We start from the raw sequence: 26,266 nt of genomic DNA on the forward strand, positions 1-26,266 counted from the left end.
GAATCCATAGTGCAGAAATAAAGCAGTTTCATACCACTTTAACTATCATGGCTCCATCCTGTGACATCCTGGAATTTATAGTTTGGTGAGGTGGTCGGCCTTGTCTGTCAGAAACCTGTGCTGCCTCACTGAACTACAAATTCCAGGATTATGTAGGATAATCATGGAAATAAAAGTGGTGTTAATTTCTGCAGTGTGGATACACCCTAAATTAGTAAATTATTAAGTTATTCTTAATTTCAGTGAGACAGAGTGGAAGTTATCACTACATTATCCATGGTGTTGGACCCAGTTGCTAATGTCTGAACAACTTAAACCATGTTGTACTAGTGGTAATTCCATTTGGGGAGAAAGGCGGGATAGAAATCCAATAAATGTGCACAAAAGGGGGTTTCTAAAAGCACACATTTTGGGGCAAACATTGTAAATTTTGCATATATACACTCATATTCCTTCTTTGCATCACACACAGAGAACATGGTTGTAAACCCAGATTCTTTGATTGAGGAGGTGGGACCTCTGCCCTCTCCTTGTACCTCTCTGCCAAGATAAGCACCCGCCCAAGTCGTGTCTGGGCTCATCATAGTGCACGTGGCCAACCATTGGCACTGCTCTATAAAATGTTTACCTGGGCAACTCATAATTCTCCAGATCAGATTTTGAAATTCGGTCACTGGCAACTCCAGTCAGCTCCCTGATTCATTCCGTTGCTAACTGAGGTCAATGGGACTGAATTTCTCAGCAAGGAATTTAAAGGAGATGAGAAAGAAGAATAAGAAACTTGCTCATGGGCAGGAAAAATGGACTGTATAAATTTTTAAGAATTCCTACCTCTAGGATTATATTTGGCGACCGTTCGTAATCCCAGCAGGCCCCAAAAATACAGAGCTTGGTGCCACTTTTAAAACTTCTGCTGAATTTTACAATCGATGCACCTGCAGATATTAGTGCATGAAATAAGAGAGATTTTCCTCTTCAGAATTAGTAGGTCAGATAGAACCAAACCGACTGAGAGACTTGGAGTTGGCAGGAGCTAAATTGTTAGCAAGCATTGATGTAGCTTAGGCTGCGTTCCCATTACAAAATGAATCGAATTGCTGATCGGTTTAAATGACCCTCGTTCCCATTTGCAACCGGTTCCTCTCGCAATGTGATTGATTCCTTTTGTCACAAAGCCAGGCAAATTAAAAAAAACAAACGATTTTTCTTGACACTAGTTTTCAAGCAGTTCTTTTGAAAAGACAAAGAAAAAAACTTTTTTTAAAAAGAAAAAAAAAGAACTGATGCTGTTAGACAAACATCAATGTGTATATTTTGCTTGGAGTCTTTTTAAATCTTTAATTTTACCCAGCTATAAAATCACTTCTCAATGCAAAAGAATAAAAATAAAAAAGGAGGAGGAAACAGGAATCTAATAAAGCTAATGGAGTTACTCTCAAAGACTGAGAGGTTCTGTGGCGCCCTACGGCTCTCATTTGTCAGAGACATTGTCTTTGAAATGTGGTATAGCGCCACAGAGGATGGCTTGATGGGTTTTGCCAACTTGACTATTATATGGCCTTTTGAGCTATCCATGGCCCAACATTTTTCCTGAATGGGATACATTTTAGCCTAATTTTTATCCTACATTTGTCCTACATTTGTCCCGGTTTGGAGGTCCTGACTTATGGCAACCCTAGCTGTGGATATCATTTGTTGGAGACATTGCTTTTGTAATATGATACAGAGCCACAGAGGATGGCCTGATGGGTCTCGCCAACTTGACCATTATATGCCCTTTCGAGCCTTGCATGGCCCAGCAGTTGCCTGGCCGGTTGTCTGCCTGAAAACCAAAATACTCTATGACTTAGAAAGAAAGCCTGCTTGAAGAGTTCAGAAACCCTTACTCTGATATGGCAAAACCCAATCATTCTTTAAGACCCAGCTTGGTAAGGAAGATGGGGGGGGGGGGGGGGGAAGGTTGTGAATACTTTGGCAGTTAGCTAAGTACAAACTAAAAATCAAAATGCTGAATACAGACTGAGATCGAATCCATAGTGCAGAATGCAAAAGAATAAAAATAAAAAAGGAGGAGGAAACAGGAATCTAATAAAGATAATGGAGTTACTCTCAAAGACTGAGAGGTTCTGTGGCGCCCTACGGCTCTCATTTGTCAGAGACATTGTCTTTGAAATGTGGTATAGCGCCACAGAGGATGGCTTGATGGGTTTTGCCAACTTGATTATTATATGGCCTTTTGAGCTATCCATGGCCCAACATTTTTCCTGAATGGGATACATTTTCGCCTAATTTTTATCCTACATTTGTCCCGGTTTGGAGGTCCTGGCTCAACCCTAGCTGTGGATATCATTTGTTGGAGACATTGCTTTTGTAATACGATACAGAGCCACAGAGGATGGCCTGATGGGTCTCGCCAACTTGACCATTATATGCCCTTTCGAGCCTTGCATGGCCCAGCAGTTGCCTGGCCGGTTGTCTGCCTGAAAACCAAAATACTCTATGACTTAGAAAGAAAGCCTGCTTGAAGAGTTCAGAAACCCTTACTCTGATATGGCAAAACCCAATCATTCTTTAAGACCCAGCTTGGTAAGGAAGATGGGGGGGGGGGGGGGGGGGAAGGTTGTGAATACTTTGGCAGTTAGCTAAGTACAAACTAAAAATCAAAATGCTGAATACAGACTGAGATCGAATCCATAGTGCAGAATGCAAAAGAATAAAAATAAAAAAGGAGGAGGAAACAGGAATCTAAGAAAGGTAATGGAGTTACTCTCAAAGACTGAGAGGTTCTGTGGCGCCCTACGGCTCTCATTTGTCAGAGACATTGTCTTTGAAATGTGGTATAGCGCCACAGAGGATGGCTTGATGGGTTTTGCCAACTTGATTATTATATGGCCTTTTGAGCTATCCATGGCCCAACATTTTTCCTGAATGGGATACATTTTAGCCTAATTTTTATCCTACATTTGGACCTAATTTTTGTCCTATGCTTTTCTACATTTTGTCCCAGTTTAGTGGTAGCAAATTATGGCAACCCTAATTCTAAAGAGCACAGAGACCCTCTAGAGCAGAGGTTAAGCTGTGAAGTGACTTCTTTGGATTGCAAAGTCCTAGTAAATTGGTTTGATCTTCTAAGTGTTTACCTAACAGCAACAGACCACGTTGTTAACTCAACCCTTGTGCACATCTTACAGTCTCGGAAAAATACATGGCGATGTTTATTGGTTTATTTTTATACAAAACCAACAATTAGTACTAAGTTTAAAAAAATAAGTAGAAAAAATTGAATAAATCATTAAAACCTCCAAATAGGTTCAGCCTATCCTTTAAATCTAAACCCAGAGCAGATTCACCACCAAACTGACTTGGGCGTCACCATATACCACTCCTCTTTCTCTGTCTACTACAAAGCAAGCAAACAATGCTACAGGTGTGAGTGGGCAGCTTCACCCCAAGGCCAGTGAAGACACACTTACTGCAGCAAGGCTGCTGTGACTCAACCGATACACCGATACACTGTCCCATCTTCTCTCTGGTGTTTTCTCCTTACACTGGTATTCCACTGTTGGCACTGGTATGGTTTGTGCAGGGGGCTCTGCAACTGCTGACAAATGAGTTCAAAGTGCAAAAGCAGTTTGCCGTCAGCTAACTCTCGGTTGTAAGGAGGAGAGAGGGGGTGAGTGCTTGTCCTTCTCAGTAGGCTCAGGCACAAGCAAACTGCTGCAGCTTCTCCTAACTTGTGGCTTCTTCCCCAGGAGCTACAAATGCCAAATACCATATTCTCTATAGGAATCTCTAGGTCTTTCAGTGCAACTTTTAGTTAAATACTACGAATACTTCCCTTTTTCATTTTCTCTCTCTTGTCCAAAGGCAACATTTGCTTAAGAAAGGAAAAGAGAATGATGGGGGGGGGGGGGGAGGGGGGGAACAAAACAAGAAATGATGTTCTTTAATTTCTACTTATTTTATTATAAAGATGCAGATGGACCTAGAAACTATGGAAATAGAATAAACTATTATTTTAAAAAGCTGTCAGTTAGTATATTTCTCAAAGGAAAGGATATACTGGTTTCCAGGAAGATCACAATTTACATTTTAATGTCAATTATGTAGGCGATGGGGGTTTGTTGTTGTTGTGTGGCTAGAACCAGGTGAACCATTGGCTGAACCTGGCCCCTCAAGCTATGTCTCCAGGGAAGGAGAAGACCTGACTGGTGGAGAGCCCATGTATGTAGTAGGCAAATGCACAAACTGTGAGGCCGCAAAGAATCTCAGCCTGGGCCAAGCTTGGAACAGGGCCTAAACCCTTCCAAGCAGCAGGAAGCTGGGTGCAAATAGTTGTATACCACATAAACACTTAAGGGGTGCAAAAAGTGCACTGAAAAGTGGTAAAAAAAAAGTACATAGTAATAATAATAATAATAAGTTTTATTTTATAGACTGCTATTCCGCAATGATCATAGCGGTGTACAGTAAACATTGCAATACAAAATTAGCCCCTACCCACCCCCTCACTCCCTCCAGGCTGGATGATAACAGTTGGCCGTGGAGGGATTGTTAGTATTCTTAGTATTGCTAAGAATTCCCCCATAGTAAAGACTTGTTCTGAACCCTAATATACATGTGTACAGAATTTGTCAGAGAATAAGTCAACTCCTGCAAGCAAATAGAGTAAATACTGTGCAGGAGACAAAGAAAGGGGGAAAAGCTAAACAAAACTCAGGCATCCGGAAGAATGGAATCCTAATATAGTGCGTGTGTGTGTGTGTGTGTGTGTGTGTGTGTGAAGTCTAGACAGCTCTCATTTTATCAGAGGCATAATTGTCCAAGCATAGAAAGGGAAGCAATAGGGTATCCAGCCCCTGCTAATGGCATATAACTAGAAAATGTCCCACGTCTAAAAATGAAAAGGAATCGTGATAAACAGAAGACAACACTAGCAAGTGGGGAGCAGACTGGGCTAGATCAAATGCAGGGGAGTCAAGCCTCTCACAAAAAGGAATCCTCAGCCAAATCCCTCTCCCTAACAGTGGACGACAAGGCAATGGCACCCAAGCCAGCCAAGGATGCCATAAAGTCGTGTGGCAGGTCAAAGAGCCACCCAGTGGGAGAGAGAAGCAGTCAACAGCATGAAATACTGGACCAACCCATAACCCATAGAAAAATAGCAAAAACAAGGCAGTAACAGGAGCCAGCAGAAGACAAAATGGGAGGAGGAGGAGCCCACTGGCCCACCCTGGGGCTTGCCCCTTAACTTCTCCCCTGAGGCTGAGAGGATCTGACCCATCCAAAGAACCCGATAGGTAATATGCCAGAGCTGGGAACAGAACCCCAGTCTCCAGGGACATAGCCCAACACTCCTACCACTTGGCCACTCTGGGGAAAGGAGAAGGGGTTGGCAGGAGTGGTCCCAACCGGAGCTAAGGATGCCGTGGGCCATTGCAGCACAGCCAATCAGGAGGTGCCTCTGCTCCCCGAGGGATGTTGGGAGATGTAATCCCAGCACCAGGGGAGTGGAAGTACTACACCTTCCCTCCCAAGCCCCACCAGGCAGCAGAGGCTCCAAACTTGGCTCCCTCTCCTGTGGCAACAGAGCCAGCCCAATAAATCAGGCGGCTCCATTTGTCTTCACATAAGGTTCTTAAACACCTCCCAAAAATAAACTTTCTTCTAGCTCTGTCATTTTGAGTTCAGACTCCATGAGTATAGGAAATACAAGATTCACTCATCAATTGTAATCTTTTTCCTCTGCTCACATTATGTAGAATTAAGTAACAGGATGCCTATGGAAGTCAAACAATTGAGACTTGCCATTTTAATATGTTTCCCCCACCCAACCTGCAAAAATGACAATGCATTCCTTCTTTTACCTCAGCGTCATTGTCTCCATCTGCTCTTTCACATAATCCTGATAGCCCTGTAATCCATACATGTATCCTAGAAAGAAAGATGAATTTTGTCATTGACATTCCAAATAATTCAGAAGATATATTTACACTTGTCCCTCCATATTCGCTAGGGTTAAGAGCACAAGACCTTGTGAATATGGAAAACCCGCAAATAACAAAAAGAACATGTTTTTTACTTGAGAGGACACCTCTCTAGGAATCTCTAGGTCCTCCAGTGCAACTCTGTGGTCAACGTCCGACAGACACTGACCAAAGAACTGCGCTAGAGGAGCTACAAATGCCAAATACCATATTCTCTATAGGAATCTCTAGGTCTTTCAGTGCAACTTTTAGTTAAAGTTGGCATAGAGCTGCACTGGAGGACCTAGATATTCCTACAGAGAACATTTTAATCAAAGCCATGAATAATCAAATCCGCAAATATCAAAGCCACAAATTTGGAGGGATGAGTGTACTTATTTTCCATGAGGACTATTAAGGAGAATCTTGTGTTGTTTGTATTCTACTCTGGACTGCAAATATGTCTTGCCATTGGACTCATACAGTTGCTATGTAACTGTGCAACATCTCCTTCTTTCATGTAGAGTGCCAGCCGCATCTGTTCCTTGAGACATCAGATCTGGCCACAGGGACCATGCCTTAATTACATTACATTTGGACAACTGTAACACACTGGGCCTGATTTTATAACATTTTTGGAAACTTCAGCAGGTTCAAAGTGCAGTAGCCAAAATGCTGACTGGAGCCACTTATAAGGAGTATCTAACTGCCTTGTTGAAACAGCTCCCCTGGCTACAGGTGCATTTCTGGGCATTCAAAGTGCTGGTCATGACATATACAGCTTAGATCCAGACTATCTAAGACTGCCTCTCCCCATATGAGCCTGCAAGAGTCTTCAGAGCTATAGAGGAAGCCTTTCTCTTGGTCCTGCCAACATCACAGGCCCATTTGATGAGGACACAAGAGAGCCTTCTCAAGGGCTGCTCCCAGCGTCTGGAACTGCCTTCCACAGGAGGCCAGGCTGGTCCCCTCCCTGCTTCCCTTTCACAGCCAGGCAAAGACATCTCTAGTCAAGTGGGCTTTTAAGATATAAGCATGTCAGGGAGGCTTTTGTATGGGATGTGTGCACTATTAGCTTTTTTAAAATGATAGATGATTTTAATTGTTTTAAAATCTTTATTGTAATTTTTTAAAACAGTTTTATCTGTGAGCCACCTTGGTTCCCTTTCTGGGAGAAAAGTGACACAGAAATAAAATAAAGAAACAAGTAAGCCAGTATCATCCTTTCACTAGTTACTCGCCACCTGTTTCAATAGATGAGAATCAACATTCACTGAGGACCATTCAGTGTCATTTACTGCGAGCTTCTCCCAGACAAACTGGTATAAAAGAGAGAAAATGAAAAGAAACCGATCCCAATTCACCTTGGTTTTTAAGGTTCCAAACAGACTGCATAAAATAATCCAGTTTGAGACTGCTTTAATTGCCCTGTCTCTCAAACTAGATGATCTCTGCAGTGTGTTTTGAGCGTAAGAGAGCTATATACAATACAACAAGCACTTTTTACAGTAGTTCTGGAGAGATTCTTCTTTTTAGCAACTAACTTTAATCTGTATCCATATTTTTATATGCTCCCCCCCACACAAATAATATATATCTTATGGAGATTATTTAAGTAAAACAACACTATGTTTAGACTGGATCTTTAAGGAACTCATGAAAAGAGATGGACAGGATAAATATGAGTGCCAGAAGACCCCAACTCATTTTTAAAGGCTTTCGGCATGCGTCTGAGAAAAAAGAAACAAAATCAAGTGAGAATTACTAAAACATATAGGTTGAGTTAGTCATTGTTCATGGAAATTACTCCTTAAAGAGGCCAATATTCACAGAGTCAGCCATGTGAGAAATTGGCTGTTTTTGGTGTCTGTATCTTTGACTGTTTAGGATTTCAAAGGCCTTTTGTACTGGGTCTGAAAACAAAATGATAACCAGCCAACAACATTTTTTCGATAACATGTTCTCGGTTAGCAACACCTAAGACTACAGCTGCATCTTTGCTGCAGAAATAATGCAGTTTTCACCACTTTAACTGCTATGGATACACTTTAACTGCTGGGGATACAAAATCATGGGATTTGTAGTTTGTTGTAGCACCAGAGCTCTCTGTCAGTCAAGGCTAAATATCTCACAAAACTACAAATCCCATAGCCATGGCAATTAAAGCAGTGTCAAACAGCATTATTTCTGTAGTGCAGATGCAGCCCAGGTTTCGCATTCATCCCTCTAAAACCAGGTGGTAGCTTTGGAAGGAGACAAGCAGGGGGCAAGATGTGGCACCTGGAAGCTTCATATTAGGCCTGTATTCCTTCTGTTTCAAAATCCCTGCCTTTCTGCCATCTATTGCCAGGTAACCCTGTTAAGACTCCCAAAGTTAGAAGCAGACGTCTAGAAGTAAATTTAAAGTAAAGAGGCTCATCATGACAGTTCACAATTGCTACAAACTCAAAGAAGGTGCAAACATGCAAGCAGCTATGTTGAGCCACACCATCAACATTTTTAGCCGTTGTCACCTGCATCAAGAACTGACCTTATATAAAGCCATTTAACCTCGATTGCCGATTCAAGGCCAAGCCGCCACACAATACTTTGTATTAGAGGAGGGACAGCTCACAGCGATCTATTTGTGCTGGGAAAACCCAGTTCTCCCAACCTGTGCCCAAGCTGCTTTGAAGATGGCAGATAAACCCAGAGGGAGCAGACAGGTCTGGAGTGGCCTGTGTTAGAGATGGTGTTACCATCCCCACAAACCAAATAACCCTTTAACTCAGGTGGAGCCCAAGCTCTATTATCCCACTATGCAGGAAGCCCAACTAGACAACACAATGTTCCCAGTGGCAGTCAGGGGCATCACTAGGGAGTGTGTGCGGGGGGTGCAGGATGCGCCAACATCATAAAGCCGGGGGTTTGAAAGCACTGATCCCCAAATATCTGCCTTTTGGTATAAATGGGTTGTAGCATTCACCTGTGTCCCTTTAAAAGACTGAAGAATTTTTTAAAATCTTTTTTATTCTTTTGAATTTAAAAAACAACATCTTATCAAATTGCACTTTAACCACATGACACTATGTGCATGTAAATACATTTAGGCTGTAATTTAAAGGTATAATTTTAATTCTGCTACTTGTTTATGTCACAGCTGTTACCATTACGTTCAGTAATATATGGGAATTATGACTTATGAGAAATCTTAGTACCCAAAAACATTACTGAGGCTTCTGTATGGTGTGGCATGGGAAGAAGTCAATAGAGAGGTGGCACTATGTGTTACCGGATTGGGTGATGCCAACTCTAGTGATGCCACTGGTTGTAGTGTGAAACATCTGCTGCTGAAAAGACTATGCCTCTGACTCTGCCTGGGGCAGGATTTTCTCCATTCCTAGAAAGAACTCCATGTCTCTCCTCAAGAAACCTTACACCCCCTCTCAAAGTTCTTCTCACTCCTTTCAGTCTTCTTTTCATGGAAAAAGGCATTTGAAGTTTAGCATACCTATCACCAGGAGTGGTGGAGCCTGTGGTGGTCTCATGACCATGGCTGGTTCTGCCAAAGGATGGTCCAACATGCGTGGGAGAGGTAAGTCTAATGGCTCTCCTCTTTCTGCAGCAGCAGGCTGACGCCACCTTCTAACTTTAAAGATCCTGAGAAAAGAAGATCCTGGTTTGTATGGCCAAGGATATCTCAAAATCATCTACTGCTTATTCTTTCACACCCTTCAGCTGTCCTGATTTGGCAGGGAGAATCCCCAAAATCATCTTTCCATCCTACTTATTCAGCTGCTTTTAATATATCCCAGTTTCTCTCTCTAGCTCCCACTTTCCCTCTTAGTCCCCCGATTACCGCAATTGCTGACAACTGAGTTCAAAGTGCAAAAGCAGTTTGCAGTCAGCTAACTCTCGGGAGTAAGGAGGAGAGAGGGGGTGAATGTTTGTCCTTCTCAGTAGGCTCAGGCACAAGCAAACTGCTGCAGCTTCTCCTAACTTGTGGCTTCTTCCCCAGGAATCATTTTTGCCATCTTGACCATGCTCTGATGTTGCTTTGCCAGTGTGCAGATTCTCAGCCATGCCTGATTGAAGCAAACTGGAGAACTCCAGGGCCATTGTGGGGTGTATTGTAAAGGTGGGAAGCACCCATTAACTCACAAGAAGAAGGATTAAAGGACTGAAGGTGGCTTCCAGACAAAATCCTGTCATGAACATGACCTTAAGGGAGGAGAACCTCAAAGCAACTGCCACAAGTAAAATGCCATGCGCTCCACTCCACAATAGTATGGACTCTTTTTAGCAACTAACTTTAATCTGTATCCATATGTTTATATGTTTCCCCACACACAAATATTATATATCTTAAGGAGAATATTTAAGTAAAAAAACACTATGTTTAGACTGGATCTTTTAGGAACTCATGGACAGAGATGCACAGAATGAATGGGAGTGTCAGAAGAACCAGTTTCATCTGGAAAGGCTTTTGGTGTGCCTCTGAGAAAAAAGAAACAAAATCAAGTGAGAATTACTAAAACATATAGGTTGAGTTAGTCATTGTTCATGGAAATTACTCCTTAAAGAGGCCAATATTCACAGAGTCAGCCATGTGAGAAATTGGCTGTTTTTGGTGTCTGTATCTTTGACTGTTTAGGATTTCAAAGGCCTTTTGTACTGGGTCTGAAAACAAAATGATAACCAGCCAACAGCATTTTTTCGATAACATGCTCTCAGTTAGCAACACCTAAGACTACAGCTGCATCTTTGCTGCAGAAATAATGCAGTTTTCACCACTTTAACTGCTATGGATACACTTTAACTGCCGGGGATACAGAATCATGGGATTTGTAGTTTGTTGTAGCACCAGAGCTCTCTGTCAGTCAAGGCTAAATATCTCACAAAACTACAAATCCCATAGCCATGGCAATTAAAGCAGTGTCAAACAGCATTATTTCTGTAGTGCAGATGCAGCCCAGGTTTCGCATTCATCCCTCTAAAACCAGGTGGTAGCTTTGGAAGGAGACAAGCAGGGGGCAAGATGTGGCACCTGGAAGCTTCATATTAGGCCTGTATTCCTTCTGTTTCAAAATCCCTGCCTTTCTGCCATCTATTGCCAGGTAACCCTGTTAAGACTCCCAAAGTTAGAAGCAGACGTCTAGAAGTAAATTTAAAGTAAAGAGGCTCATCATGACAGTTCACAATTGCTACAAACTCAAAGAAGGTGCAAACATGCAAGCAGCTATGTTGAGCCACACCATCAACATTTTTAGCCGTTGTCACCTGCATCAAGAACTGACCTTATATAAAGCCATTTAACCTCGATTGCCGATTCAAGGCCAAGCCGCCACACAATACTTTGTATTAGAGGAGGGACAGCTCACAGCGATCTATTTGTGCTGGGAAAACCCAGTTCTCCCAACCTGTGCCCAAGCTGCTTTGAAGATGGCAGATAAACCCAGAGGGAGCAGACAGGTCTGGAGTGGCCTGTGTTAGAGATGGTGTTACCATCCCCACAAACCAAATAACCCTTTAACTCAGGTGGAGCCCAAGCTCTATTATCCCACTATGCAGGAAGCCCAACTAGACAACACAATGTTCCCAGTGGCAGTCAGGGGCATCACTAGGGAGTGTGTGCGGGGGGTGCAGGATGCGCCAACATCATAAAGCCGGGGGTTTGAAAGCACTGATCCCCAAATATCTGCCTTTTGGTATAAATGGGTTGTAGCATTCACCTGTGTCCCTTTAAAAGACTGAAGAATTTTTTAAAATCTTTTTTATTCTTTTGAATTTAAAAAACAACATCTTATCAAATTGCACTTTAACCACATGACACTATGTGCATGTAAATACATTTAGGCTGTAATTTAAAGGTATAATTTTAATTCTGCTACTTGTTTATGTCACAGCTGTTACCATTACGTTCAGTAATATATGGGAATTATGACTTATGAGAAATCTTAGTACCCAAAAACATTACTGAGGCTTCTGTATGGTGTGGCATGGGAAGAAGTCAATAGAGAGGTGGCACTATGTGTTACCGGATTGGGTGATGCCAACTCTAGTGATGCCACTGGTTGTAGTGTGAAACATCTGCTGCTGAAAAGACTATGCCTCTGACTCTGCCTGGGGCAGGATTTTCTCCATTCCTAGAAAGAACTCCATGTCTCTCCTCAAGAAACCTTGCACCCCCTCTCAAAGTTCTTCTCACTCCTTTCAGTCTTCTTTTCATGGAAAAGGGCATTTGAGGTCTAGCATACCTATCACCAGGAGTGGTGGAGCCTGTGGTGGTCTCATGACCATGGCTGGTTCTGCCAAAGGATGGTCCAACATGCGTGGGAGAGGTAAGTCTAATGGCTCTCCTCTTTCTGCAGCAGCAGGCTGACGCCACCTTCTAACTTTAAAGATCCTGAGAAAAGAAGATCCTGGTTTGTATGGCCAAGGATATCTCAAAATCATCTACTGCTTATTCTTTCACACCCTTCAGCTGTCCTGATTTGGCAGGGAGAATCCCCAAAATCATCTTTCCATCCTACTTATTCAGCTGCTTTTAATATATCCCAGTTTCTCTCTCTAGCTCCCACTTTCCCTCTTAGTCCCCCGATTACCGCAATTGCTGACAACTGAGTTCAAAGTGCAAAAGCAGTTTGCAGTCAGCTAACTCTCGGGAGTAAGGAGGAGAGAGGGGGTGAATGTTTGTCCTTCTCAGTAGGCTCAGGCACAAGCAAACTGCTGCAGCTTCTCCTAACTTGTGGCTTCTTCCCCAGGAATCATTTTTGCCATCTTGACCATGCTCTGATGTTGCTTTGCCAGTGTGCAGATTCTCAGCCATGCCTGATTGAAGCAAACTGGAGAACTCCAGGGCCATTGTGGGGTGTATTGTAAAGGTGGGAAGCACCCATTAACTCACAAGAAGAAGGATTAAAGGACTGAAGGTGGCTTCCAGACAAAATCCTGTCATGAACATGACCTTAAGGGAGGAGAACCTCAAAGCAACTGCCACAAGTAAAATGCCATGCGCTCCACTCCACAATAGTATGGACTCTTTTTAGCAACTAACTTTAATCTGTATCCATATGTTTATATGTTTCCCCACACACAAATATTATATATCTTAAGGAGAATATTTAAGTAAAAAAACACTATGTTTAGACTGGATCTTTTAGGAACTCATGGACAGAGATGCACAGAATGAATGAGAGTGTCAGAAGAACCAGTTTCATCTGGAAAGGCTTTTGGCGTGCCTCTGAGAAAAAAGAAACAAAATCAAGTGAGAATTACTAAAACATATAGGTTGAGTTAGTCATTGTTCATGGAAATTACTCCTTAAAGAGGCCAATATTCACAGAGTCAGCCATGTGAGAAATTGGCTGTTTTTGGTGTCTGTATCTTTGACTGTTTAGGATTTCAAAGGCCTTTTGTACTGGGTCTGAAAACAAAATGATAACCAGCCAACAACATTTTTTCGATAACATGTTCTCGGTTAGCAACACCTAAGACTACAGCTGCATCTTTGCTGCAGAAATAATGCAGTTTTCACCACTTTAACTGCTATGGATACACTTTAACTGCTGGGGATACAAAATCATGGGATTTGTAGTTTGTTGTAGCACCAGAGCTCTCTGTCAGTCAAGGCTAAATATCTCACAAAACTACAAATCCCATAGCCATGGCAATTAAAGCAGTGTCAAACAGCATTATTTCTGTAGTGCAGATGGTATAAATGGGTTGTAGCATTCACCTGTGTCCCTTTAAAAGACTGAAGAATTTTTTAAAATCTTTTTTATTCTTTTGAATTTAAAAAACAACATCTTATCAAATTGCACTTTAACCACATGACACTATGTGCATGTAAATACATTTAGGCTGTAATTTAAAGGTATAATTTTAATTCTGCTACTTGTTTATGTCACAGCTGTTACCATTACGTTCAGTAATATATGGGAATTATGACTTATGAGAAATCTTAGTACCCAAAAACATTACTGAGGCTTCTGTATGGTGTGGCATGGGAAGAAGTCAATAGAGAGGTGGCACTATGTGTTACCGGATTGGGTGATGCCAACTCTAGTGATGCCACTGGTTGTAGTGTGAAACATCTGCTGCTGAAAAGACTATGCCTCTGACTCTGCCTGGGGCAGGATTTTCTCCATTCCTAGAAAGAACTCCATGTCTCTCCTCAAGAAACCTTGCACCCCCTCTCAAAGTTCTTCTCACTCCTTTCAGTCTTCTTTTCATGGAAAAGGGCATTTGAGGTCTAGCATACCTATCACCAGGAGTGGTGGAGCCTGTGGTGGTCTCATGACCATGGCTGGTTCTGCCAAAGGATGGTCCAACATGCGTGGGAGAGGTAAGTCTAATGGCTCTCCTCTTTCTGCAGCAGCAGGCTGACGCCACCTTCTAACTTTAAAGATCCTGAGAAAAGAAGATCCTGGTTTGTATGGCCAAGGATATCTCAAAATCATCTACTGCTTATTCTTTCACACCCTTCAGCTGTCCTGATTTGGCAGGGAGAATCCCCAAAATCATCTTTCCATCCTACTTATTCAGCTGCTTTTAATATATCCCAGTTTCTCTCTCTAGCTCCCACTTTCCCTCTTAGTCCCCCGATTACCGCAATTGCTGACAACTGAGTTCAAAGTGCAAAAGCAGTTTGCAGTCAGCTAACTCTCGGGAGTAAGGAGGAGAGAGGGGGTGAATGTTTGTCCTTCTCAGTAGGCTCAGGCACAAGCAAACTGCTGCAGCTTCTCCTAACTTGTGGCTTCTTCCCCAGGAATCATTTTTGCCATCTTGACCATGCTCTGATGTTGCTTTGCCAGTGTGCAGATTCTCAGCCATGCCTGATTGAAGCAAACTGGAGAACTCCAGGGCCATTGTGGGGTGTATTGTAAAGGTGGGAAGCACCCATTAACTCACAAGAAGAAGGATTAAAGGACTGAAGGTGGCTTCCAGACAAAATCCTGTCATGAACATGACCTTAAGGGAGGAGAACCTCAAAGCAACTGCCACAAGTAAAATGCCATGCGCTCCACTCCACAATAGTATGGACTCTTTTTAGCAACTAACTTTAATCTGTATCCATATGTTTATATGTTTCCCCACACACAAATATTATATATCTTAAGGAGAATATTTAAGTAAAAAAACACTATGTTTAGACTGGATCTTTTAGGAACTCATGGACAGAGATGCACAGAATGAATGAGAGTGTCAGAAGAACCAGTTTCATCTGGAAAGGCTTTTGGTGTGCCTCTGAGAAAAAAGAAACAAAATCAAGTGAGAATTACTAAAACATATAGGTTGAGTTAGTCATTGTTCATGGAAATTACTCCTTAAAGAGGCCAATATTCACAGAGTCAGCCATGTGAGAAATTGGCTGTTTTTGGTGTCTGTATCTTTGACTGTTTAGGATTTCAAAGGCCTTTTGTACTGGGTCTGAAAACAAAATGATAACCAGCCAACAACATTTTTTCGATAACATGTTCTCGGTTAGCAACACCTAAGACTACAGCTGCATCTTTGCTGCAGAAATAATGCAGTTTTCACCACTTTAACTGCTATGGATACACTTTAACTGCTGGGGATACAAAATCATGGGATTTGTAGTTTGTTGTAGCACCAGAGCTCTCTGTCAGTCAAGGCTAAATATCTCACAAAACTACAAATCCCATAGCCATGGCAATTAAAGCAGTGTCAAACAGCATTATTTCTGTAGTGCAGATGCAGCCCAGGTTTCGCATTCATCCCTCTAAAACCGGGTGGTAGCTTTGGAAGGAGACAAGCAGGGGGCAAGATGTGGCACCTGGAAGCTTCATATTAGGCCTGTATTCCTTCTGTTTCAAAATCCCTGCCTTTCTGCCATCTATTGCCAGGTAACCCTGTTAAGACTCCCAAAGTTAGAAGCAGACGTCTAGAAGTAAATTTAAAGTAAAGAGGCTCATCATGACAGTTCACAATTGCTACAAACTCAAAGAAGGTGCAAACATGCAAGCAGCTATGTTGAGCCACACCATCAACATTTTTAGCCGTTGTCACCTGCATCAAGAACTGACCTTATATAAAGCCATTTAACCTCGATTGCCGATTCAAGGCCAAGCCGCCACACAATACTTTGTATTAGAGGAGGGACAGCTCACAGCGATCTATTTGTGCTGGGAAAACCCAGTTCTCCCAACCTGTGCCCAAGCTGCTTTGAAGATGGCAGATAAACCCAGAGGGAGCAGACAGGTCTGGAGTGGCCTGTGTTAGAGATGGTGTTACCATCCCCACAAACCAAATAACCCTTTAACTCAGGTGGAGCCCAAGCTCTATTATCCCACTATGCAGGAAGCCCAACTAGACAACACAATGTTCCCAGTGGCAGTCAGGGGCATCACTAGGGAGTGTGTGCGGGGGGTGCAGGATGCGCCAACATCATAAAGCCGGGGGTTTGAAAGCACTGATCCCCAAATATCTGCCTTTTGGTATAAATGGGTTGTAGCATTCACCTGTGTCCCTTTAAAAGACTGAAGAATTTTTTAAAATCTTTTTTATTCTTTTGAATTTAAAAAACAACATCTTATCAAATTGCACTTTAACCACATGACACTATGTGCATGTAAATACATTTAGGCTGTAATTTAAAGGTATAATTTTAATTCTGCTACTTGTTTATGTCACAGCTGTTACCATTACGTTCAGTAATATATGGGAATTATGACTTATGAGAAATCTTAGTACCCAAAAACATTACTGAGGCTTCTGTATGGTGTGGCATGGGAAGAAGTCAATAGAGAGGTGGCACTATGTGTTACCGGATTGGGTGATGCCAACTCTAGTGATGCCACTGGTTGTAGTGTGAAACATCTGCTGCTGAAAAGACTATGCCTCTGACTCTGCCTGGGGCAGGATTTTCTCCATTCCTAGAAAGAACTCCATGTCTCTCCTCAAGAAACCTTGCACCCCCTCTCAAAGTTCTTCTCACTCCTTTCAGTCTTCTTTTCATGGAAAAGGGCATTTGAGGTCTAGCATACCTATCACCAGGAGTGGTGGAGCCTGTGGTGGTCTCATGACCATGGCTGGTTCTGCCAAAGGATGGTCCAACATGCGTGGGAGAGGTAAGTCTAATGGCTCTCCTCTTTCTGCAGCAGCAGGCTGACGCCACCTTCTAACTTTAAAGATCCTGAGAAAAGAAGATCCTGGTTTGTATGGCCAAGGATATCTCAAAATCATCTACTGCTTATTCTTTCACACCCTTCAGCTGTCCTGATTTGGCAGGGAGAATCCCCAAAATCATCTTTCCATCCTACTTATTCAGCTGCTTTTAATATATCCCAGTTTCTCTCTCTAGCTCCCACTTTCCCTCTTAGTCCCCCGATTACCGCAATTGCTGACAACTGAGTTCAAAGTGCAAAAGCAGTTTGCAGTCAGCTAACTCTCGGGAGTAAGGAGGAGAGAGGGGGTGAATGTTTGTCCTTCTCAGTAGGCTCAGGCACAAGCAAACTGCTGCAGCTTCTCCTAACTTGTGGCTTCTTCCCCAGGAATCATTTTTGCCATCTTGACCATGCTCTGATGTTGCTTTGCCAGTGTGCAGATTCTCAGCCATGCCTGATTGAAGCAAACTGGAGAACTCCAGGGCCATTGTGGGGTGTATTGTAAAGGTGGGAAGCACCCATTAACTCACAAGAAGAAGGATTAAAGGACTGAAGGTGGCTTCCAGACAAAATCCTGTCATGAACATGACCTTAAGGGAGGAGAACCTCAAAGCAACTGCCACAAGTAAAATGCCATGCGCTCCACTCCACAATAGTATGGACTCTTTTTAGCAACTAACTTTAATCTGTATCCATATGTTTATATGTTTCCCCACACACAAATATTATATATCTTAAGGAGAATATTTAAGTAAAAAAACACTATGTTTAGACTGGATCTTTTAGGAACTCATGGACAGAGATGCACAGAATGAATGAGAGTGTCAGAAGAACCAGTTTCATCTGGAAAGGCTTTTGGTGTGCCTCTGAGAAAAGAGAAACAAAATCAAGTGAGAATTACTAAAACATAGGTTTAGTTAGTGATTAGCATTTGAAAGGTGCTTTCATTCTAAAGCACAGCCATTCAGAAGGAGACATGTTTAGAGGCCAGAAAGAGTGACTGGTTACAGTCACACGGAAGCAAGAAACAAAACAAGGTCAAAAAACAAAGAGGCTTTTCTAATGCTAATTCTGATATGGAAGAGTTATTATGGAGTCAAGATGGTAAAATTCTGTCAAAGATCTATAAAATATTGGGTGAGGGCGAGTGGAATTAGAGTATTTCCTGAGGTAAAAGTCTGAGGTAATCGTAAGGAAATACTATCGACAATGCCTCCTAAGAAAGTCAAACCTCCAGTGGTGACAGAGATGGTAGAAGAGGAAGTCAGAGAAGAAATGGTGGCTAGTGTAGACCCCATAGGTTCTGAACCTCAGGAGAGTATAGAGGTTTGGAAAATAAAAAGTTACAAGAACAGATATATGAGTTAAAACAAGAAAATGAGATTCTACATCAAAAGGTCAATAAAGATAAGAAAGAAATTGATAACATAAAGTTAAAAACTGAAGATCTGCACACAGAGATTGCCAGACTGAAAAATAGGCTAAACTCTAAAGACAGAGAAGTTCAAACTCTTGTGGAAAATTGCCATAAAGCCAATACACAAGCAAAAGGATGGAAAACCATGTTTTACCATATAAAAGCAAAATACAATACTCTCCAACGTGAACTTCTCAATATAAAGTCCAAGAGTCAGATACAAAAAGAAAAAGTAGAGATTACACAAGAAGAAAACGTTTTACAAGAGCAAGTAGATGTAATAAATAAAGAAGAAAAAGTAGCAGTCATAGACCATGAGATTAATAGGTCTAATGAGCCTGATGAAAAATTGGCTGTGGTCATAGGAGCGAAAAAGAGAGAAGAAGTTAGCCCGGAGAGAAAGAGTCCTAAAAGTGTAAAACCTTGGTTAGAATCAGATGAGGGGAAAGACTTAAGGTTAAAGGGGAAACATCCTTACAAAGTCAAAAGGAGACAACATCCTACTGTCAAACATACTAGTGGTGACCAGAGGAGAGACAAGCATTGGTGGAACCCAAGAAGCCATCAATCAACTGAAAAACGAGATTCAACGGAAAAAGAAAAACCAGAGATCGTGATGAACTATCTAAAAAAGGTGATAACTTGGATAAGAGACGCTTTACAGTCTACAGAAGAAGATATAAAGGTGGTTCAACGCACTCAAAGAATCTGGTCCAGTACAACAGAAAAAAAAGAAAGACTTTTTTCCAGAAGAGGTGTTAAGTCCACAACTGATACAAAGAAAAACGTTGTCAGGTACAAGGACTGATCCAGGAAAAACTCCTGAAAAGGACAATGATATAAATGAGTTGATAGACTGGAAAACCAATGTGTGGTTGTTTGCCATTAATATAATAGATAGAAAAATGTTTTCAAAGCCGTACTGGGAACAGGGAAAAGTGGTTGGAGATGATGTTCCATCAATCTTTAATCCAGTAAGGGAGAGGTTAAAAGATTGAATATATGTTTGAGAGCAACATTTAAATGGAACATACAAAGGATCTGAAGTTGGGAGAAAAGGTTGTTTAAGTGGTTTTAAAGTGTTAAACCCAACAAATAGTATGGAATATGGTTATAATATGATAAATATATAAGAAAGATATGGTAAGTTGTGAAAATAGGTCAATATATAACAAGTAGATATATATAAAGGTTATATATGTATATATTGTGATGTTGTTTATTTAACGTTTATATAAGGGTATAGTTAAGTGATGATATAATAGGTAAGTATACTTGAGAGTTCATTGATACGTATAACCGTAGGGCTATGTGTATCAATGAACCTATTAAGGGGGGAGGTCTGTAACGGAGAGCACTCCCAGCTGTCCAATCAGAAGGCAGCTGAGGGCCAGCCAATAGCCTGTAGGCTGGAACTTTTGAAGATTCCAAACTGACAGTTGGGGAGTCAGTTGGAACCGAGACAGTTTAGAACAGCAGTTAGGGTTTAGAATCTTGGGGAGAGAGGACTGAGGTCCAGGAGTTCCTGCGGGAAAGTGTTAGTTAGGGGCTGGAATCCTGAGAGGGAGGGTTCCAGGGCTCGAGAAGGACGGTTAGGGGTAGAGTCTGTGTAGAAAGGGCTCCCTACCGTTGCACTGCCAGACCTCTAGGAGAGGGAGGGACTGGAGTGTAATATCCTGCGGGATATGGTTAGCCTTGGTGGCTGAGTTAAGAGAACGAACTGTCTAAAGAGAGGCAGGAAAGTCTCTAGGTGATAGAGGGATATCTAGGGAAAAGTAAAGTGACAGTAGCCGAGTCAAATAATACAAGTGTAACTAAGTAACCTGTGCCTGAATTAACAATTACATAATATCATTCAGTTCAAGAAAAAGATGTTAAACCATTCTGTTTAATAAAGTTTATATTTTGGTTTACATAAAAGCTTGTCAGTCATACATATCAGCTCCACGCTACTATATAAAGAAAAGACCCTACCGCCAGCCCTTAAAAAGAGGGTAGTCATTACAAAATTGGTGGAAGCAATAAGGAAAGAAGGGTAACCGTTACACCATGGACTTGTAATTGCCCACAATAACTGAGATAAGTGAGGGGGAGGCTGTGTTAGGCTAGTTAACCCCTAATTGGCTAACAAGCTATCTATAATTCTATCTGCTGTCACTGGCCCACTGATGGAGCGCCCAAAAAATAAAAAACAAAGGTTAAGTAAAGGGAGTGGTAGTAGCAGTGGCCGATCCTTTCAAGAGACATGGAGCGAGATGTATGGTATTATAGAAAAAAATGGCAGATCATTTTGCGTTCTATGTACTGAAACAGTAGTAAGCAGAACGTGGAATATAAATAGACATTTTGAAACTAATCATTCCCAGCTCTTGGAAAAAAGTGAGGATGAAAGGAAGGAATACATTTCCAGGAAGCTACACCTTTATAAGAGCCAATCTAACTCCATCCTTAAATTTATAAAAGGCTGTACAAATTTAACATCTGCAAGTTTGAGCATTGCTCACTCCATAGCTCAGCATGCAAAAGCACTTAATGAGGGAGAATTTATTAAAGAAACTCTCCTAAGATATGCGCCAGTTCTATTTCACGATATGCAGAATAAAGATCCAATTATTAAGAGAATATCTGAGTTACCACTCAGTAGAAATATCATAAAAGACCGAATAATGAGACTGAACACAAATGTACAACATCAATTAAAGAGAGACATAAGGAATTGTAAATATTTTTCCATCTCTCTTGATGAAACTACTGATGTCATGTCACATGCTCAGTTGGCCATTATTGGTCAATATTCTGATAGTCACACAATGAGAGAAGAGTTGATAAAGTTAGTATCAGTGCCAACAAGTACATCAGGAAGCAAAATATGTACGGTTGTTATGCAAACATTCTGCGACCCAAGCATTGATATCTCTAAAGCTGTGTCAGTGACGACAGATGGTGCCCCAAACATGGTGGGGGGAAAAGTTGGATTTGTGAAATTGTTTACAGAAGCTATTGGACATCCGATTGTGCCTTTTCATTGTATTATCCATCAGGAGGCTTTATGTGCCAAGGCAGGATTCACTGACATAAATGACTTAATGTCAGTTGTTACAAAAATAGTTAATTTAATAGCTGCTCGCCCCTTTCACAAGCGAGAATTTTCAGCACTTTTACTGGAGGTTGATTCCACCTACAGTGGACTGCTGATGTACAATAATGTAAGATGGCTGAGCCGAGGCAAGGTTCTTGAGCGCTTTGTGGAGTGCTTTGAAGAAATTAAGGTATTTCTTGAAGATAAGGATCTGGGAAACTTTCCTCAGCTCAATGATGATAAGTGGGTCAACACCCTGATGTTTTTTACACATCTCTCTGTTCATGTTAATTAACTGAACTTAAAGTTACAAGGTTTTGGCAAAAGTATTGATGTTATGTTTGGATACATAAAAGCTTTTGAAAGTAAAGTAAAAATTTTCAAGCGAGATGTAGAAACTAAAATGTATAAGTATTTTCCTCGAGTACAAAAGCATTTTGAGAAGGCCAGTGCAGCTGTACGAAATGAAGCGGAACTCTTGCATATGAAGTACCAGCATGTTTTAGACTCGTTACTTGACCAGTTTACTGATAGATTTAGTCAATTTAGAAGCCTAGAACAGACCATGAGAATAATTAAGTATCCTGATGTAGTAGTCTACAATAGTTTGGAATTAAATGGTTTCCAATGGATGCAAATAGATGATTTGGACATCCAGCTTGCAGAATTTCAAGACAGCATCTGGGCTCAGGTGTTTGTCAACTTGAGGTCAAAGCTTGAGAATCTGGAAAGGGGCCGCTTGGAGAATCAAGATGAGTGCCACTACAAACAGGAAATTTGGAGTGCCTGGAACAGACTACCAGACACTTTTAGCACCCTGAAAAATGTAGCAACAGCTTTACTCACAATTTTTCCTTCTACGTACTTTTGTGAGACCTTATTCTCAACATTAAATAATATCAAAACCAACAAAAGAAACAGATTGACAAATGAGGTTAGTAGCGCTTGCTTGGGCCTGAAGTGTACAAAATACCAACCTTCAATTGAAGATTTAGCCAATGAAATTCAGCAACAAAAAAGTCACTAATAGGCAGGTTAGTTAAAGAATTCGCCTTCCCCCTCACTTATCTCAGTTCACAGCACCCCAAACAAGTTCAATAATATCAAGGGCAACATACGAAATCGACAGATTGATGAATAAAGAAGTTACTAAGCAGGTATGTTAAATAATTTGTTTTTGGTTTATTAAATACAATTATATATTGCAATTATACATTTTTGTAGTTTAAACTATAAATTGCGCAAAATTATGTTTTTTGTCGAAGTGACACACCATGCAAGTTATGCTCGATTTTTTGCCGAATTTTGACACACCACGCCAAAAAGGTTGCCCATCACTGGCATAGATGATTTGACCCGGCTTTATTGTAACTGTAATTGCTTAAGTACTATTTATGCCCAGGTATGTACAATGTACATTTTAAATTATACTGATGCTGTTTTTCTTTTCTTTTTCTTTTTTTATACTGGTCAAAGACCGAATAAATTATATTACAATTACAGTTACAATTACAATTACTCAACTGGTTTTTTTGTATTACAATTAAAATTTATTAGGAATTGTGGGAATGTGGCGTGGGAGACAAGTGAGTGTGCTATCTGTATTCTCTGTAAGTGTCACATGATGGTATGTGTATTAATAATGTTGAAAATCGTTCTAGGTTTCTTTGGGGGATATAGGGAGTGGTAACCATATAATAGACTAAATCAAAGTAAGAAATTTAAAATAAGAAGGGAGGGATTTGGGAATGTATTTTGTAAAGTATAAAGCTCTGATTATTGTAAGAAATGTTATGCTTGTTGGCTTCAGTGCATTAAAATTAATAAAATATGTTGAGGAAGTAAAAAAAAAAAAAGAAGCCAGAAAATTTGGACCTAATTTTTGTCCTACATTTTTCTACATTTTGTCCCAGTTTGGGACAAAACTCTCGGAAGTAAGGAGGACAGAGGGGGTTAATGTTTGTCCTTCTCAGTAGGCTCAGGCACAAGCAAACTGCTGCAACCTCTCCTAGCTTGTGGCTTCTTCCCAAGGGATCATTTTTGCCATCTGGACCATGCTCGGATGGTGCCTTGCCACAGGCATCCTGGTTTTCATTGTTCAAAGATAGGCCTTTCCATGTGCAGATTCTCAGCCATGCCTGAATGAAGCAAACTGGAGAACTCCAGGGCCATTGTGGGGTGTATTGTAAAGGTGGGAAGCACCCATTAACTCACAAGAAGAAGGATTAAAGGACTGAAGGTGGCTTTCAGACAAAATCCTGTCATAAACATGACCTTAAGGGAGGAGAACCTCAAAGCAACTGCCACAAGTAAAATGCCGTGCACTCCACAATAGTATGGACCCTTTTTAGCAACTAACTTTAATCTGTATCCATATGTTTATATGCTCCCACACATACAAATTGTTGGGCCATGGATGGGGCACAAGGCCATGTAATAATAAAATTGGGCAAGCCCATGAAGCCATCCTCTGTGGCTATATACCACATTTCAAAGACAATGTCTCCGACATATGATATCCGCAGCATGCTACAGAACCTCTCAGTCTATGAGAGTAACGCAGACAACCGGCCAGGCAGCTGCTGGGCCATGCAAGGCTCGAAAGGGCATATAATTGTCAAGCTGGCGAGACCCATCAGGCCATCCTCTGTGGCGCTATACCACATTTCAAAGACGATGACTCCGACCAATGACATCCGGAGTGCGCCACATAACCTCTCCATCTATGTGAGTAACTCCATTATCTTTATCAGACTCCCATTTCCTCCTCCTTTTTTAATTTTATTTTTTTGCACTGAGAAGTGATTTCATAGGTGGGTAAAATTTAAAAAAAGGTTTTAAAAGACTCCAAGCAAAATATACACACTGATGTTTGTCTAACAGCATCAGTTCTTTTTTTCTCCTTTTAAAATAAGGCTTACAATCTATACCACCCTCCATCACTGTCTATTTTCAGGGCTACAAGGATGATTTGGAGAAGGAGGAAGGACAATTTTTAGGGTCATTTGTCTACAGAATGGATAGTAACCCAATGCAGTTTTTCCAGTTGGAGGTAAGCTGTTTAGTACAGAAAAAAGATCACATAAAATGTGTAATAAGAGTGACAAGCATGCAGTCAATACACAGGGAAGTCTCCTGGGAGAAAGCTATATAGTCTCTGAATTACTGTTTGCGTCCACTTTCCCATGTAGAATGGCATTATCAAAACTCTCAAAAATATAACAATTAGAATTAGTTTACATTTAACTGTCCAAACACATTCAGGTTTTTCCCCACTATTTCACCATCTTGTTTTAGAATTCATCCTTGATAGTTCTGGGACAGGATTTCTGTCTTTCTGGAGACAGCTGAAAGCCAAGATGGCTGGGAAGAGGAGGAACAGATGTGTGCCCATTCCTCCTCTTCCCCACCCTCTGCATGCCATCTCTGGCACATGGGCCATAGGTTCGCCACCACGGCTCTAAAGTCTTCAGAAAGTCTTTTGAGGGGTAGGTTAGGGGGTGAGATATCTGTCTTTGATATAGATTGATGTGTTTAGCTCAGCTGTCTGTTGGAGTGTTATGCTGTAACTGTGACCAATCTTTTTATACATGTATATAAACTCAAATATCACAAAAGCCCATAAGTCTCAGGTGTCCCAAAGGGGTCCAGATTTGGGTAACTTACCCTAGAACATGCATGCTGCTTGAAGAGGTAGATTTATTAACTATATTAGTAGAACACTATTTTTAGTGTGTGACATATACTGGGGTTGTAGACCTGTCCTTCCTAAAGCTATAAGATTCTCTAGGACTTTGCAGTCCAGACAAGTCACTTCCCAGCTTAGCCTCTGCTCTAGAGGGTCTCCTTGCAATTTAGAGCAGATATTTGAGGGTGCATGGGATCTGTGTGAAGGAAGGAAATCAGCTCATCTGAGATTTGGGTTTTATTTGTCAGTGCAAAAGGACCCTGGCCATGTTGGGGGGGGGGGGGGGGGAGAGAGACCTGCAAGAGAGAGCTGAGTCCTGCAGAAAGAGAGATGGAGACAGAGCATAATTACACTTTGGTGGAACTTTATGCTCTGCCTTCTTTTGCAGGATCTTGGCCCTGACTAATCTTTCCATCTTGCTGATTTGACTGGGGTTACAGTATGTCTGGGGAGAGAACAAACAGTAACTTTCCCTTTATGTGCTCTTCTTTTTTATTTTAAGGGAGAAAATTTGGATAATTTTCAATACCTGCTCCTGAAGATATCGTCAAACTGGAGCCATGAAAAGTACACCTGCATATATCAATTTCATGTATATAATTAATGTCTTCTGATGAACAGAAACATTCACTATACAGTCATCCCTCCTAATTCGTGGTGGATCCGTTCCAGGGAAATTTCACAGATAGTCACATTCCTTCCTTCATCCATCTTCCTACTCCTTTCCATCCCGTCTCTACCTTTCCTCCTTTCCTCCTTCTTTTACACTCCCCGGCTAGCTTTGCCTTGGGGACTAGCAGGGGGCCTTCCTTCAGCCAGGGTGCAGGGGCTGTCAGGGCCCGTAATTCTCTCCCTGCCAGCAAGCCGCCATGGCAATCTCCCTTCCTCCCAGGCACACAGCCCACCCCCTCCACGATAGCCAACGGCTGCCCATTTGCTTCTCCTCTCTCCCCCTCGCCCTAGAGCTGGATCATCATAGGGCTGGATCAGCTGTGCCAGGTCCAAGGC

The 26,266-nt window shown here is 41.5% G+C and overlaps 2 protein-coding genes across 2 annotated transcripts; both read left to right on the forward strand.

The window, feature by feature from the left end:
- The first annotated feature begins 21,082 nt into the window (after positions 1-21,082).
- On the forward strand, positions 21,083-21,865 carry LOC149313622 (general transcription factor II-I repeat domain-containing protein 2A-like). The gene has a single exon (XM_089523014.1). It carries the CDS (start codon positions 21,083-21,085, stop codon positions 21,863-21,865), a length of 783 nt encoding a protein of 260 aa, XP_089379140.1.
- A 2,204-nt stretch (positions 21,866-24,069) lies between these two features.
- On the forward strand, positions 24,070-25,978 carry LOC149313623 (SUN domain-containing protein 3-like). Its single transcript, XM_089523015.1, has 3 exons — positions 24,070-24,297; positions 24,527-24,622; positions 25,761-25,978. The coding sequence occupies exons 1-3, from the start codon at positions 24,070-24,072 to the stop codon at positions 25,860-25,862; spliced, it is 426 nt and encodes a 141-aa protein (XP_089379141.1). The 3' UTR covers positions 25,863-25,978.
- The last annotated feature ends 288 nt before the right edge of the window (positions 25,979-26,266 follow it).

The sequence above is a fragment of the Sceloporus occidentalis genome, unplaced genomic scaffold (assembly GCF_023333645.1).
Source record: "Sceloporus occidentalis isolate IW3139 unplaced genomic scaffold, rSceOcc1.0.p SCAF_4, whole genome shotgun sequence".
NCBI classification, from domain to species: domain Eukaryota; kingdom Metazoa; phylum Chordata; class Lepidosauria; order Squamata; family Phrynosomatidae; genus Sceloporus; species Sceloporus occidentalis.

What these genes read in the sequence shown, in the direction of transcription:
- LOC149313622 (XM_089523014.1), top strand. Translation starts at nt 21,083, where the DNA reads ATGCAGAATAAAGATCCAATTATTAAGAGAATATCTGAGTTACCACTC.
- LOC149313623 (XM_089523015.1), top strand. Translation starts at nt 24,070, where the DNA reads ATGTCTCCGACATATGATATCCGCAGCATGCTACAGAACCTCTCAGTC. An exon ending in CACATAACCTCTCCATCTAT is followed by an intron (nt 24,298 to 24,526) that starts GTGAGTAACTCC and finishes GTCTATTTTCAG; the next exon opens with GGCTACAAGGATGATTTGGA. An exon ending in TGCAGTTTTTCCAGTTGGAG is followed by an intron (nt 24,623 to 25,760) that starts GTAAGCTGTTTA and finishes TTTTATTTTAAG; the next exon opens with GGAGAAAATTTGGATAATTT.